The 14,485-nt window shown below is 41.3% G+C and overlaps 1 protein-coding gene across 10 annotated transcripts in view; it reads right to left on the bottom strand.

Annotated features, from left to right (window-relative positions):
* cacna1ea (calcium channel, voltage-dependent, R type, alpha 1E subunit a) overlaps positions 1-14,485 on the bottom strand; it is a 93,701-nt gene that overhangs the window by 18,180 nt on the left and 61,036 nt on the right. For 8 of the 10 annotated variants that reach the window (XR_004333459.1, XR_004333460.1, XM_032525673.1 and 5 more), the window contains 14 exons: positions 13,235-13,338; positions 12,257-12,372; positions 11,941-11,994; positions 10,877-10,918; positions 9,588-9,683; positions 9,191-9,400; positions 7,424-7,536; positions 7,087-7,199; positions 6,150-6,281; positions 4,240-4,309; positions 3,845-3,962; positions 3,519-3,586; positions 3,198-3,289; positions 1-406 (listed from right to left, as the gene is read on the bottom strand). The exon at positions 1-406 is cut by the window's left edge and continues 518 nt beyond it. Coding sequence is in view for 8 of the 10 variants with exons in the window: in XM_032525673.1 (XP_032381564.1) it covers positions 1-406; positions 3,198-3,289; positions 3,519-3,586; positions 3,845-3,962; positions 4,240-4,309; positions 6,150-6,281; positions 7,087-7,199; positions 7,424-7,536; positions 9,191-9,400; positions 9,588-9,683; positions 10,877-10,918; positions 11,941-11,994; positions 12,257-12,372; positions 13,235-13,338 (1,734 nt within the window). In the remaining 2 variants the exon portion in view is untranslated. The remainder of the gene's footprint in view (positions 407-3,197; positions 3,290-3,518; positions 3,587-3,844; positions 3,963-4,239; positions 4,310-6,149; positions 6,282-7,086; positions 7,200-7,423; positions 7,537-9,190; positions 9,401-9,587; positions 9,684-10,876; positions 10,919-11,940; positions 11,995-12,256; positions 12,373-13,234; positions 13,339-14,485) is intronic. The other 2 variants (XM_032525677.1, XM_032525676.1) reach the window with 2 other exon arrangements.

The raw sequence follows: 14,485 nt of genomic DNA, 5'->3' as shown, positions 1-14,485 counted from the left end.
GCCTAAAGCCTGATTCTTGGATGGGGAGGCTAAGGGGTCCCTCAGGTGCTTCAAACTCCCTGACAGTGTGTGCTCCATGGCCTTGCGGTGCAGTGACTGGGGATGTACATGCTGGGCCTGGGCTGAAGCAGGAGGCCCGTCTTTCTCCTCGTTGGGACTGCTGAACAGGATCTCTCGGCTGGACATCTGGCGGTGTCTCCGCAGCTGGCTAGTCCTCTGTTCCCACACTGACATGGTCATCCTTGTTCTTCTCTCTCTCCTGGACATGAAAGAGGTAGAGGGGTTGAGTGGTGGGGGTTGGCGGCCCTCCCTGATGCTGCCCTCGTCCAGGGAGCATGAGTAGGTAGGCCGGCTGCGGTGGATGGCTCTTTTCCTGTACAGGTAGGGCCGCCTCCTCCGGCTTCCCCTGAGAAGAGAAAGAAAATACCAAATGTCACCATGAAGAAGCAGACAATTTATTATATGCAGTGTCACATTTAACATAGAGAAGTCGTAAATCAAGGTCAATGTCTTAGAGCTAGAATCTGGTTTGAGACACTTCATTTTTAGCTTGTTTTGTTATTTATTAATCCATGTCTGAAACATTCTCACTTGCATGCTGTGTATTCACCAAAAGTCTAATTTGATTAAAAGTAGAGTTTCTGTTTTGATGGATTTAACATTCTTTCTAGGTCTTATGAAATCTAAATTAGCAATCACAGCACTTGAACCAACAAAGAGCTATTTTATGTCAACATGAAGCAATTTACTGGATCGATGAAGATGTTAGGCGATAAATTAACCAAGCCAGGAATTGTTGTGTGACTGTAATAACAAAAAGAGAAAGATGCAGAATGAAACCAGTGGAATAGATATAGGTGGAATAAAATGAGGGTTGGAAAGTTTGGAGGTACAGTACAGGCCAGAGTGTGAATACTACTGTATACAGAATGAGTCTGGGACATTTATTCATTCAAGAAAATCAGAAGGGCGTTAGTGAGAGATTCAGAGAGCTGAACAGACAGTGTTACTTACTGGAACGTGGACTCTTGTGTGGTCCGTGTTATCAATGAGCGATTGGTTGAAAACAAGACATTAGTGCTTTTGTGAGCAGAGACAAAACAGACCAGGAGACACACAGAAAACAATCCTCAAAGAAAAACACTAAGACCTAAGTCATCAAAACAACTGTAGATAGACTGTTAATGCCATTTACCAGCTGTTCTGAATTTGTTATTCATTGCTTAAGAGGTACAACTGCTCTTTTAGAAAACTGCAGGAACAGATGAATTATTTATATTCAGTTGCTACATCATGCATTCTGTTTGCAGCTGGATATTTCCACTGCACACATCCCCTCTTTCAATGAATATGAATATATTAATAAATATATAATAATAATATATAAAATAATAATGAATAAAGTATAAATTTGGAGGTCAAAAACTGACTCCTGTTGATGCTTTGCTGTGTGTCTCCCCTGGAGCCTAGCAGCACATTGACAAACAAGATGGTAGCAGTATTAGAAACAACATTTATACAACATTGATAAGAAGACATCTTAAGGAAGATTGAGATGTTAGACAGTCTGATCTACAGTATGAGTACAGGTAGAAAACACATAGATGGGCTCCATCAGCAAGCACAGTGAAGGAGTTCATATTTAGATACCCTTTGAACAAAACCACCACATTGGGATGCAGCTCTGAACACCACCCTCACCTCAGAGCACTCACACATTAGCATTCTTTTAGCACATGCTAGTAGAGGAAATTCATGTGCAGAGTTCAAAATATTAGTTAAAAAAGTACTCAGAATACTCAAGAGCATTTGGGAGAGGGACTAAAGACCTCACAATGGAAGGAAAACTGTACACACTGAAAAGAAAATGTCTAAATATTCCAGTCTAAGTATTATTTGTAATACTCTACGTAAAAAGCAGAGATGTGTGTGTGTAATTTCAGTTTTTCTTCCTTTGAACATGCTGACCAGATGCATGCGTTCCCAAAGTGAAATCATTATGAGCCTCCAACATGCTGCATCTCTTTTTTATTGAGCAAATGCTGTCATGCAAGTTTCTTCAAGGTCAACAGGGGCGGGTACCGCCGGGGTTTCACAGCTGACATCAGAGCTGAAACCAGAGACCCTTAAAGTTCAGAGGTTCCTCCCTGAATACAGATGCCGGCCCAGACGACCCCGTGGTATTCTTGTCTTATCTATGGGCTCTGACAGGAGCCTGACCCTCAGCTAGCTAAACCAAAAACTGATGCACTAATTTACTTTCTGCTCTGTTCTAATTTTAATTTCCATTGGGTAGGTTTTAGGAAAATAGCAAGGCAGAGAAAGAAAGACAGTAAAGAAGAAAGAAGAAGGTACATATTGGCATGTTAATAAAATGTTTTCTTGTAAAATTTTCCACATGCCCATGCAACAGACTGCTTGTTTCTCAATACACAGCGTGCACACAGAGCCAGAGGTTCTCACTCTTGTGCATGCACATGCACCTCCACCACCTACGACAACAAGGAACTGTGCAATCAATCCCTGAGAAAAAACACAATCTATTCTGCAAGCTGGAAACCTGAGCATTGAGAAAACAAGGTCACGTTATCAAATTTTGAGAGCACTTCAACAGATCAAAGCCTGCACACACTTTATTTTATGTCCTTGAATTGTTTACTAACTACAATATTCACTTTGCTAAATCCAGGACTACAATACTGTGATCAACACACCATGTTAATTTGGACACTTAGTAACCCCGTGTCCCACCCTGGAGTGGAACCAGTAACCATGGTGACTTCAATTTAGAGCAAATTACAGTGCTGGGAGCAGACAGAGTCTAGAGAGAAGACCTTTCGGTAAAGACGTATCAATAAGTCTCTCGTGGGACAGCATCAAATACTGATTTAACAGGCCCTAAGTGACATTTAAGTACACAACTTGAAGCTCTGTATTGATGACCTTTAGCCTCAATCTATAACTGTTCTGCATGACGTAGTTAGTAAGCCAAATCTAGTGCCCCCAAAGATGGACTCGCCATTTGCTGGAAGCTACAGCAACTTGTGCAAAGTGTTGGCACTGCGGGTCAGTCCTATATAGACAATCCCTGGAGGAAGAAAGGAGGGAGGGAGGGAGGGAGGGAGGGAGAGGAAGAGAGAGACATAGGGAGGAGAAGAGGAGGTCAGGCAGGGAGAGTGGCTGCATACAGCACTTACTCTGAAGACATGAAGGACGACAACGGTCCGACCTCCTTTGCCTTCTGGAGAGCATGCTTCTGGTTGAAAGCTGCCTCTGCTTCCTCTTCATCCTGATCAAAAGAGGAAAAGAGTAAAAGGCATCTGAACAATTGTAACGTCTATGAGTTTAAATAATTGAACACAATCAAAGTGATGAGAGGAGATGAGAGCAGGACTGCACATGGCAAAGTAGCAAGATTATTTACACTATTTAGTATTAAGTAACTGTATCATGAATAAAAGTTGATAAGACCAGGCTTGCTCTTTCAATTATTTAATTTTTGTTATTCCCTTTTTTACCTTAGTAAGTTCTTGTGCATTGGCAAGGTTATCCACAGCAATAGCCAAGAAGACATTCAGCAGTGTGTCTGGTCACAGCTGAGTTAAGGACGTGGTCAAAGTGTAACCAGGCAACCCTAACTGACACAACACTGACTCCTTGTTAAGAGACAGATAGTGGTAAACATATGCCTACTACAATTTTACAAAATGACTGATACAAAATAATAACATAAAAGGGTACCTTTACTTTAGTAATACTGGTAGTAAGTTGAGGTTACCTACTTAAAGGTAGGCTTTAAGTGCTGTACAGTATATGACGTTGAAAGAGGAGTAATGAAGGATACAGTTTCCGAACAGTGTTAGCACTATAAAGTAGATAGAGGACCACATGCCAGACTTCACTCCTCCTTGAGAGCGAATACCGTTGTACATCACCTCGTTCCAATCCTCACCTGTCAGGATCTGAGAAAACAAACAACACACAACACACAACACACACACACACACACACACACACACACACACACACACACACACACACACACACACACACACACACACACACACACACACACACACACACACACACACACACACACACACACACACACACACACACACACACAGAATATCATCCACAAAACTATAATGACCATCACTTTCAAAATTATATTTCCTATATATCATGATTGGCTGTAGTAAACTAGAGAGCAAGAAATTGTCAGGTTAATTTCCAGACCTGAAAGACGGTCATGATTGCAGCAGGAAATGTGTCAAAGTTTGTTGGGGTGTAGTCTTCGAAGATGAACCTGTGAGAGAGACACACATATGGTCCTTAAAATGTTTTTATTTATATGTTTCGGTTAGAGAGAAGTCAATTCTCCTTCTCGCTGACTGGCTGGCTGATGTTTTTTTTCCATGTGCTCTGTATTCTTGAGGCCAGTTCATACACAAGGCCAGCCTTTATTGAAGTGACAGCTTGTGGGGAAACAACATTTGACTCAGGGGAAAACCAAGCAACAAACGCTGTGTGTGTGACAATGAAAGTCTGAAATCTCAACCAAGCACACAGTCTGTTGGTATAATGAAAACAACTGTGAACAGGCCATAGGATTCTCAAACTAAACTGTGTGCATTCAATAAAGAGGAATCTACCGAACCATAAAATCTACTTGAGCCTTATTTTTATGTTTGTGTCTTTACTGGAATCACAGGAAATGAGTAAGTAATGAGTGCTTATATTTTCTGCCCGAAATTGATTAGATTTGTCTTTCTGCCTGGGTTTTTTCTCAACTGACTCCATTACTTTATCGACTCATATGGAGTAGGGCTTTAGTAGGGCTGGATGAAAGATCCAATCCTCGATTCTTTTGGTTTTGTCATTGATTACAACCAACTTTGCAACGCAGTTACAGTATAAAACAGAGACCTTATTTATTGATATTGATTGATTTCATTATCGATCGATCCAACACCAAAGATTCTTTTGTACCTTAAAATAATGTTTCAAAAATAGTTTCAGTAGTTTATTAAAGGTCCCATGGCATGAAAATGTCACTTTATTAGGTTTTTTAACATTAATATGCCTGCCTATGGTCCCCCAATGGCTAGAAATGGCAATAGGTGTTAACCGAGCCTTGGGTATTCTGCTCTGCCTTTGAGAAAATTAAAGCTCAGATGGGCTGATCTGAAATCTTGCCCCTTATGAGGTCAGAAGGAGCAGGGTTACCTCCCCTTTCTCTGTTTTTCCCGTCCAGAGAATTTGGCCCGCCCGTGAGAAAGAGACAGACATCATAGCTTTCAAACAAGCAAAGTGGCAGTTGGTTGAGGCCACACCCCCACTCTCCACCTTGCCCCCCCCCTCTCCTATAGCACATTGCACATCACCACAAACCTTTAAACATAGAGGCTTCAATGAAGAGAAGAGAAAGACCTATTTTATACAGTCTATGTTTAAAACTCACAGAAGAAAGTAGTGGCGTTTGTGATGCAGTCGGCTCGTAAAATTAAATGAAAGTTGAAGTCATAAAAAAGATCAAAGTTATTTAAAAATGAAATTGTGAACGGTGAATCGAGATCGCAATTTTTACCGATCAATTGTGCAAGACTAGTGGGTAACATAAGATTACAACATCGTTCAACACGCTCAGTTAATTTTAGTATGATTGCTATGACCATGGCTCACAACTCTGGGCTAACCCACAAATTCATAGTAACGTTAACTTTGTAGATAGACGACTAATCTAATGTTAATTTAGCCAGCAAGCACATTCTGTCTTCTGCCTCACTCTCCCGGCGTTGCAAGGCTTCAGTCGGGATGAGAGCTGACAACAGACCTGGCCCGGGGACACATCCACAGTCAGCCCCCAGCCAGCTAGCAGCCTGGTCAGCACTTAGCACTTAGGTAACTCTGGTGCTAAGGACGGTAACGGCAGTACTGACCGCCAAAAAATCGACCCAGGCACCAAAGTCAGAACAGCGGCCATTCGTAACATTACACGATTCACCATCTCACTCTACAACATAGGTTTGTTGATCTGAGTATCACTATTTCGGTTTCATATTGCATATTGTTACAGTCCTAATATGGAGTGATGCAAAGTACTATAAGCCTCAGTATTTACTCTGTAGGTGACGATTTAGTGTTACCTGCCACCGAAGAGCTGCATGCCAAGGAGTGCAAAGACGACGATGAAGAGAAAGAGGAGGAAGATGAGGGAGATGATGGACTTCATGGAGTTCATCAGAGAGACGACCAGGTTTCTCAGAGATGCCCAATACCTAGACAGTCACAACATATCACGTGCAAAAAGTTTCAAAATGTGCAAAATATAAAACTTTACTTTTATTTTTTAATTAAAGGGGAGCTCCATTAATTTATATGCTGTAAATGTCATGGGCATATATTTAAATATTTTATGTTATTTTGTTTTTTGTCTTGTCTTCATGAACATATTCTTTGATGGACTTGATTTTTGCTGCATACATATATTTAAAAAAAATGAATCCCCCCATAAACAAAACACAAAATATAACACTGCATATCACATCAACATGATAGAGCTCGATACCAATATGAATATTTGGTTATTTAAAAATCCAATATGCCAATATATCAACCAATATATATATAAAAAAACAGATTCCCCTAACATTAGTTATTATGAGTTCTCACTAAAATAATATGATAATAATTCAGAGAACAGAGGAACATCAAATCATATTAAAGTTTGGATAAATAAAATGTTTAAAAATACAAACTTAAGATATGAAACTTAATAATCGGTGTCAAACAAGGAAATTGTAGAGTGTCCTCTGGTGGACAAACTATGCAACAGCAACACTCATAACATGGTTGACTGTCCGTTTTTATTTTATTTAAAATATATATCTTTTTATCAGCCATTGTAAATGCCGATACCATTAGATCGGGAAACGTCTAATATTGTCCGATAATATCGGCCCGCCGATATATATCGGTTGGCCTCTACAGCATGCCAAACTTAGCTTTGAGTGAAATGCTCCATGTAAATATTATGAAACATCTCAACAGATGGCAAAGAGTGAGGAAGGCTGTGAGACTAACTTGGTGATCTTGAAGATTCTTAGCAGACGGAGAGCACGCAGGACACTGATGCCAAAGGAAGTGCCAGGCCTGAAGAACCCCCACAGCACTTCAAAGATGCTGCCAACAATCACCTACAGACATATATATTCACATGCGTCTTTAATTAAAACACAGAGGAACAAATTAATCTACATGAACAGCTTTGACCCAGTGAGAGAGAGACATAAAAGAGAGGCAGAGAAAATTCAACAGAGTCAGATACAGAGGAAGAGAGGGCTGACGCTGCTTAGTTGAAGGACACAAGCAGTTGGATTTGTGAAAAACAAATATGCCGAGAGGGAGATGGAGTACTGACACTGCAGTCAAAGCGATTGAAGGAGGAGTGGAAGTAGAGACGCGGCCCCAAACTGTACATCTTCAGAAACATCTCAGTCAGAAACAGAGCGAGGAACAGGAACTCTGCATAGTCTGGAACAACAAAAAAAGGTATTTAATTAAAAAAACTTACAAAGACAACTGGAACTGCAAGCAGTTATGACGGGGATCAAGCCTCCCGACTCCAGTCACCCCTGACGTGAGTTGCCCCAGACGACCCGGGGAGCGTGCAAAAGCGGGATCCAAAGTGTAACGGTGGGAAGGCAAACATCCGGAAATATCGAGAGGTGTGAGCCGCAACGTCTGCGGTATGTTGCCGTTGCAAATATCCCATTAACATTGATCGAGTAGAAGGCCCTAAACTGGTCTACGTTTTGGCTACAGCGCCCCCTAATGGCCGATCTTTGCCAAATTTGGTACAGAACCTCAAAGTGGCATGCCGAACAAGCATCACAGGTTCCATGTCAATAGCATTTACTGTGGCAGAGATATTGCAATCACAAAATTCCCATTTAAATTAATTGAGTTATTAGCCAAAACAAATGAAGGTTGATTATAGCGCCCCCTAATGGCTGATCTTCACCACATTTGGTACAGAGTATTATAGTGGGACCATGAACAATAAGTATATTGCTAATAACATTTAATATGGCCGAGATTTGATATGATATGTTTGGTAGCTAGCTAGGAAAATTGCTGTGGCCGTCATATGCGCATACTTTAACATAGCTAAATTATTTTAATAACTTTATGTCAGGGACATCTGGAGATGAAAAATACCAGGTTTTTGGGCAGATTGGTCACACGGCCTAGGAAGAGTTAAAAAACGTTAGCTTTCTGCATTGTGCAATATTGCAAAAAACCTTTAAGCAGAAATGGGAATGGCCTATATTTATATGTTATTCAGCTTGATTCAGTGAACAAGTGGATATATGTTTTTTTAATGTGCGATGTGGGAGTTAAAGGCATACACACAGTATAGCGCCACCTAGGGGTAAACATGACCCATTGTACATCTACCCTGGAAATTTAAAGTTGTTCAGATTAGTGTAAGTGGTGAATCCAAACGTGGGTCCCATAGACCATGCCCACTTTGACCAATAACTACCCCACAGTAGAGATGACCACAGGAGTGGCCCTACATGTTACCCTGGTCTGGAGATGCTATGTGCCAAGTTTCATACAGATCATTTGCACGCTCTAGGAGGAGTTAAAAGTTAAATAAGTTAAAATCGTGATTTTTCATGCATAGAAGTCTAGGCGGAAATGGGCGTGGCCTAGATCAGGAGATTGAGTTGGATCCAGGGACCGCGTGGATATATGGTTTTTGAAGGTGTGATGTACGGTTGGGGAGTTATAGGGCCAAACACGTTTTTTCTTCTATAGCACCACCTACTGGTGTAAGTGGGTCAATTGTTGCATCAGAGGTCCTTGCGGAGGTCTGGACCAGTCCTGAAAATGGTTCCCCCCCAACACGTACAGTTTAGGCTGTAGTGTATGTTTTAGGCGGAGAAGAATAAAAGGAGGAGGAGAAGGAGGAAAAATAATCTTCAGAAAAACAATAGGGTTCCACAGCCCTGTTGTGTGAAACGTGTAGTTTTGCTACCGTGGTTCCCAGCCCCCTCGGGCTTGGACCCCTAATTATTTGATAAAGAAACAACGTTCAGAGCCATTTGATTGATTAACAGAGGGGAAGAAAAGGTGTTGTAACTATTTCAAGGTGTTACTGGCATGAAGTGTGACTTACAGAGGAAGTTGGACAGCCAGAGGGGCTGGTTGTGGTGAACAATGGCCACACACAGCGTGTTGAGAGCCACTAGGCCCAGCACTGTCCAGTAGAAAGTGTTCGTCTTCACTACACGGCGAATGGAGATGCGCAGGAGACGCTCCTTGCGATGAAAATACGCTGTTGGACCTCGCTTGGCACTCCTGATACTTGCTCTGGCCATGGGGATGCCTGAAGGGATTTGCAGGACAAAGAGATACTGTGGTCTAAGTAACAGTGCCTGTATAGCACGTTCCGGTTTTGTTGCAAATCTTAAACTGCTTTCTACGGCTGCACCAGAGCTTAGTGTGCACTACTGTACTATGCTCTATACACTTCAGGTGCCCATATTCATGAGCCTGTCCAGACTCCCACTCACCCACAGAGGAGATGTCACCATATTGTTCCTCCCCTGGTTGACCTCGATGCACCACATCCATCCCTCTCCTCTTGATGGTGGTGGCTCTCTTTAATACTGCAGACAGAGCAGGGTGAACATAAAAAGTCCAAGAACAACATTCCAAACTGTATAGCCAATAGGTGGGAACAAACTTTGAGGGTACTAGTGACACAAAGCCGACTTCTGGGCAACGTAACCACAAAACGTTTAGTTTTTGCACATTGTGCTGAATCAGTGACGACATCTTTGAGTTTTTGCTGGCAGTATTTAAATGTGGCCCAAAAAACTGCCTTGTGTATGACCACCCTTTCATCTTTAAGACAATAGGTAGAACCAGGCAGTGTGGAAATTTATAATGCAATGGAAAGATGATGAAGCAAATGATCAGAAGAAAACACAATGAGGATCATCTGCATGACAAGCTAATGTGTGTGAAGTTTTAGCTGAGAAGAAAAGTTGAGCTCATTAACACTGCAGTTGAATGAGATACAAATGATCATTTAATGTTCGTGTAATGATCCAAACTGAATGCAAACCTTCTGCTTCTGTTTTACAATCTTCGTCATGGCAAACCATGCTCCGCGGCGACTTGGCGGTCCATGCATTTCTCTTATTTGAGCTGCTGTAATACAGTATTAGCGGGCACGCCGTGCAGTGCACACATGCCGAAGTGAGTGTCAGGAGTATGTTGTCACCTTTTTTGCTGATTGATGTGTGATGATTACATTTCATACTATCCCACCCCCACTCACACCTTCCTGCTTCCTCTGGATTTCTGAATCTACTTGCACTTCAATATTAGCTGAGGGACTTTTTTAATAAGCTGTTGATCAAACACACATAGATACCATTTCACACACACAGGAATGTTTGCTCAAGGCATGTCAACACACACACACACACACACACACACACACACACACACACACACACACGCACACACGCACACACACACACTGCTGTCTTTTCAGACCAATGGTTGCTAAGGCAACCGCAGTGCACCTTTCTTTCTAATCAAAGCTTCCGCATTTATTTCAATCACAACAGCAAGAGCCACTATGTGTTTTTAGATTTGCATCATTTCGATTTATTTTTATCTTGTCAGAGTGTCTTTGTTCCTCAAGTGACAGAAACATACTTGAACAAGGATTTGTTCTCCTTTTTCTATGTTAAAGTGTTAATATGCATGCTTTTGAGTGGCAGTATGTGTGTGTTGCAAATGAGCTGGTGAAGGTAATGCAAAGAGCAGAACAGAGGACGGTTCTCACCATAAGCACCACCTGTACTCCACTCTGGGAGGCTCCTGAGAGCTGCCAATCAATCAACATTTAATAAAAACGCTGCTGGTTTAGCGAAGAGGAAAGGTCAAAGTAGAGCTGAGAGGGTCAGAGCAGGCACTTACAGATAAATGTCTTTGGGGCATTGTGTCACTGCGACACGTGACATTGTAAGATGTAGCGAGATGTAATAATATAAACTTATCTGTGCAAGTGCACTCAATACAATATGTCCTGTACTGATACACTATACTGTACTTTTGTTGTTGTTGTTGCAATGTGGTGTCAATTTTTAATTATTTTTAAAATTTTCCAGCGCAGCAGTTACATTTCAACAAGACTAAGAGACTACAACCAAGCTGGTGGCTTTGTGAGGCTGTAGGCCCAACAATGCTTTAAGCTAGCCAGCATGCTAACATGTTCACAAAGACAGTGCAAAGATTTGTGACAGCAAAGCCCGATACCCACTGCGGGGCCTAATGATTGCTCAGAACATCATTTAACATTAATACCGGGATTTTTTATTTACATAACTTATTGCACATTTGACATTTGTTAGCAGTTCCAAATTAGCACAGGTAAGGAAAGCTGAGGCTGATGTGAATGTCATTAGTTTTGCAGGTATTTGGTGATAAATCAAAGTATCGGACAAATTAAAATGTTGACTTGATGATGGCACTAAATGAACAGTTAGCGGATCACCTAAGTCTGTAGGATTCATCCTCTAGGAACCAGGAATGTTTTAACAAAGGTTTTTGGCAATCCATCCAAAAAGGGTCGGCCTAAAAATGATCAATCACATTGTTTTGAATTTAACTTCATACTATGTCTGTTTTAAAAAAAATACTGTGTCAACCTAGAATAACAGAAAAATCATAATACAGACTCCAATGCATAAGACTGAATAGCCCTTGTAAAGCACGTTTACATCAGGTGTACTGGCCAGCATTAAACTGATTCAGTAGGAGAGAGACAGAATGTAAAGCAATGCGATGACAGCAGAAAGACAATGCGCAAAAGGAAACCAGGAAAAACAAACATCTCTGCTAACTTACCATCGAGGGCAGAAGGTCCTGAATTCTTATTCTCCTCTGCGAGCATCACTTCCTCTGGAAAGCAAACAACAACAAACCACAGTCAGAAATGAGCAGCCGATGATGGCTCGGATGGAAAGAGATATACAGACTTCTTTTGTAAGTATGTCTCTATCTCAATTGTGGTGGAACAAACAGCTAAAAGAAAACATCACATAGTCATACGTTCCACAATTCACAAGTTAGTCCTAAAGCTTATAGTGAAATATCGATTAAGATTTTCTCATCAAGAGCCAAATCCAAATCCTCTCTGAGCCATGGGTCGGACTAAAGCCACCTGCTCTGTCGATCCAGGCCCGGTAGCCGTTGAGCTCTCTCTCAATCTGCTGTTGGCGTCTCAGTTTCATGAAGGCCCTGCGGTTTTCCACCCTCTCCCTCTCCTTGGCAAATTCCCTGCAGAACAAAATCAAACCACATAATTGTTTTTTACTCTTTGAGGGTACGGAGATTTATAGTGCCATAAATAATTCTTCTTGGAGACAATCACCTGGGGAAAAAGCCATTGTTGTCTTAAACTAAGCTCTTGTCACTGTTCATTCAAAGGAGATGAGTGGGGAGGATAGGAAAAGAGGCTAAGGAGTTCTCTTTTCTCTCACTGTGGAGATAGTACCAATTAACTTTCTAAAATACTAATTAAATTGTATAGATGAAACAGTGAACAGTTTGGCTTGACAGTAGGTAGTTTGCCAGCCACAACATCAGTGAAAAAGCAACTTAGTGTGATGTCTGGCTTCAGACAACAAAATCAGCTGACTGTGTAGCAGCAGCCCATTTCAAGGAACTTGTGACCATTCAACATAAGATACAGTCAATCTCGACAGAGACAAAAACTAATGCCGCATTTGAGTGGGGTCCCTTGTCAGTTAAGTTAATCCCTTTGTCATCTGTGGGACATAAGGCCACAATGAGACCCATGAGCACTTTGTAGCAGTTTTTTGGTGGGAGTTTTCTCAAACCTCGCCACCATCTCCAAGCGGTCCTCATCAATGCATAAAATCAAAGAATTTACATCCATCACACAATAGGTTAAAAAAGGACCACCTGTAGGTACCATTAAATAACGTTTTATTAAATAACCACAAAGAATATGCAACAACAATTGTGTCCTGCAAATTTTGCAGGAGGGCGGCTGCATTTCTTAGACACAAATAGGCAGCCCCTTAACTGGGATAAAGCCCCATAAATCTCCATCACAAAAGAATGACACCTTGATGAGTTTAAAATTAACCTGGAGTGAACTTCAATGTGAACCTACCCAGAAAGGACTCCCAGCACCAGGTTCAGGACAAAGAAAGAGCCGATGATGATGAGAGGGATGAAGTAGAGCCAGTTCCAGTTGGGGCCCAAGGCATCATCGGTCTGAAACATCAACATAAATTCTAAATTCAGTAAAATCATATCAGGCTAAAGCAAACTCTGCCAGTGGGATACTAGACAGAAAAACACAAGAGTAAGTGTTTGGGTGGCTGATGAAGGTTCAAGTCAGAATGCAGGCAAGGCATCGGAGAAAGACGACATGTGTGTTGATCCACACTAATGTGGAGGAGAGTACAGGTACTCTGCATGGGAGAAGCTACTGTATGAAACCAATATAGAGACAAAGTATTGCATTTCTACTTTAGTCAGTGAGTCTGTATGGTCAGCAGTCACTCTGCAGCAGCACAGAAGCAGCATGTCACCCCCCCCACACACTTTCCTCCTTACTTCATTGTTCATCAGCAAAGCTCATTCTTTAGACACATAACACAATCACCCTGGCAAATCCTCTGACTTCATCCATCTCATAAAAACTAAAAGAGCAGGCCGCTGACTGCAAATTACACCCTGGCACAGCAGTTTGTGAGTGTATGCTTATGATTGTTGCTTTACTGAGACAATTTCATGCTCAAGGGTTTATGATAAGTTCAGTCTTTTTGGCCTTGGGGAAATGTTGCAGCTATTATTTTTTATCTTAACAAATCTTCTATTGATCAAATTCTGGCTCTTCAGAGCACTTTGGACTTCAATTAGTGTGTTTCCTTATTGGTTTGAAATCAGAAATGGAGCCTGAAACAATCACAAATGTCTAGTGTAAAAATTTTTGACCAAATTTCCTTTAAATCTGAGGCAATACCAGATACTACATTTTGTACAGTAAATGCTCAAACGTTTACAAATGGTCCTGTCTCATCTAAAATAATGCAAACTCAATTGAAAGACCAGTTAGCAGCACTGCACAAGGCATTATTTATCCATTCAAAATGGTGACTTTGCACATTTCCAGCACCAGGCCTTTATGAGCAAAATGAGATATATGTATATTTTTTTTTTGTGTGTGCAAAATGCTACTCTAGTTTAACAAGGGCAGGATTTTGTATAGCGTCCCCATATGGATAGGATCTCATTCAGCTGCAACAAGAGGTGGACATGATTGGACTTGATTTGTTGGATGGTCATACCGGCAACAGAGATTTCAAATTATATATCAAATTAGCAAATGGTGCCGCTGCCTGCCACTGCTTGCCTT

This window comes from Etheostoma spectabile, chromosome 9, assembly GCF_008692095.1.
Source record: "Etheostoma spectabile isolate EspeVRDwgs_2016 chromosome 9, UIUC_Espe_1.0, whole genome shotgun sequence".
NCBI lineage: Eukaryota > Metazoa > Chordata > Actinopteri > Perciformes > Percidae > Etheostoma > Etheostoma spectabile.
Note: the sequence above shows the minus strand (reverse complement) of the source record. Positions and strands in the feature narration are given on the sequence as shown.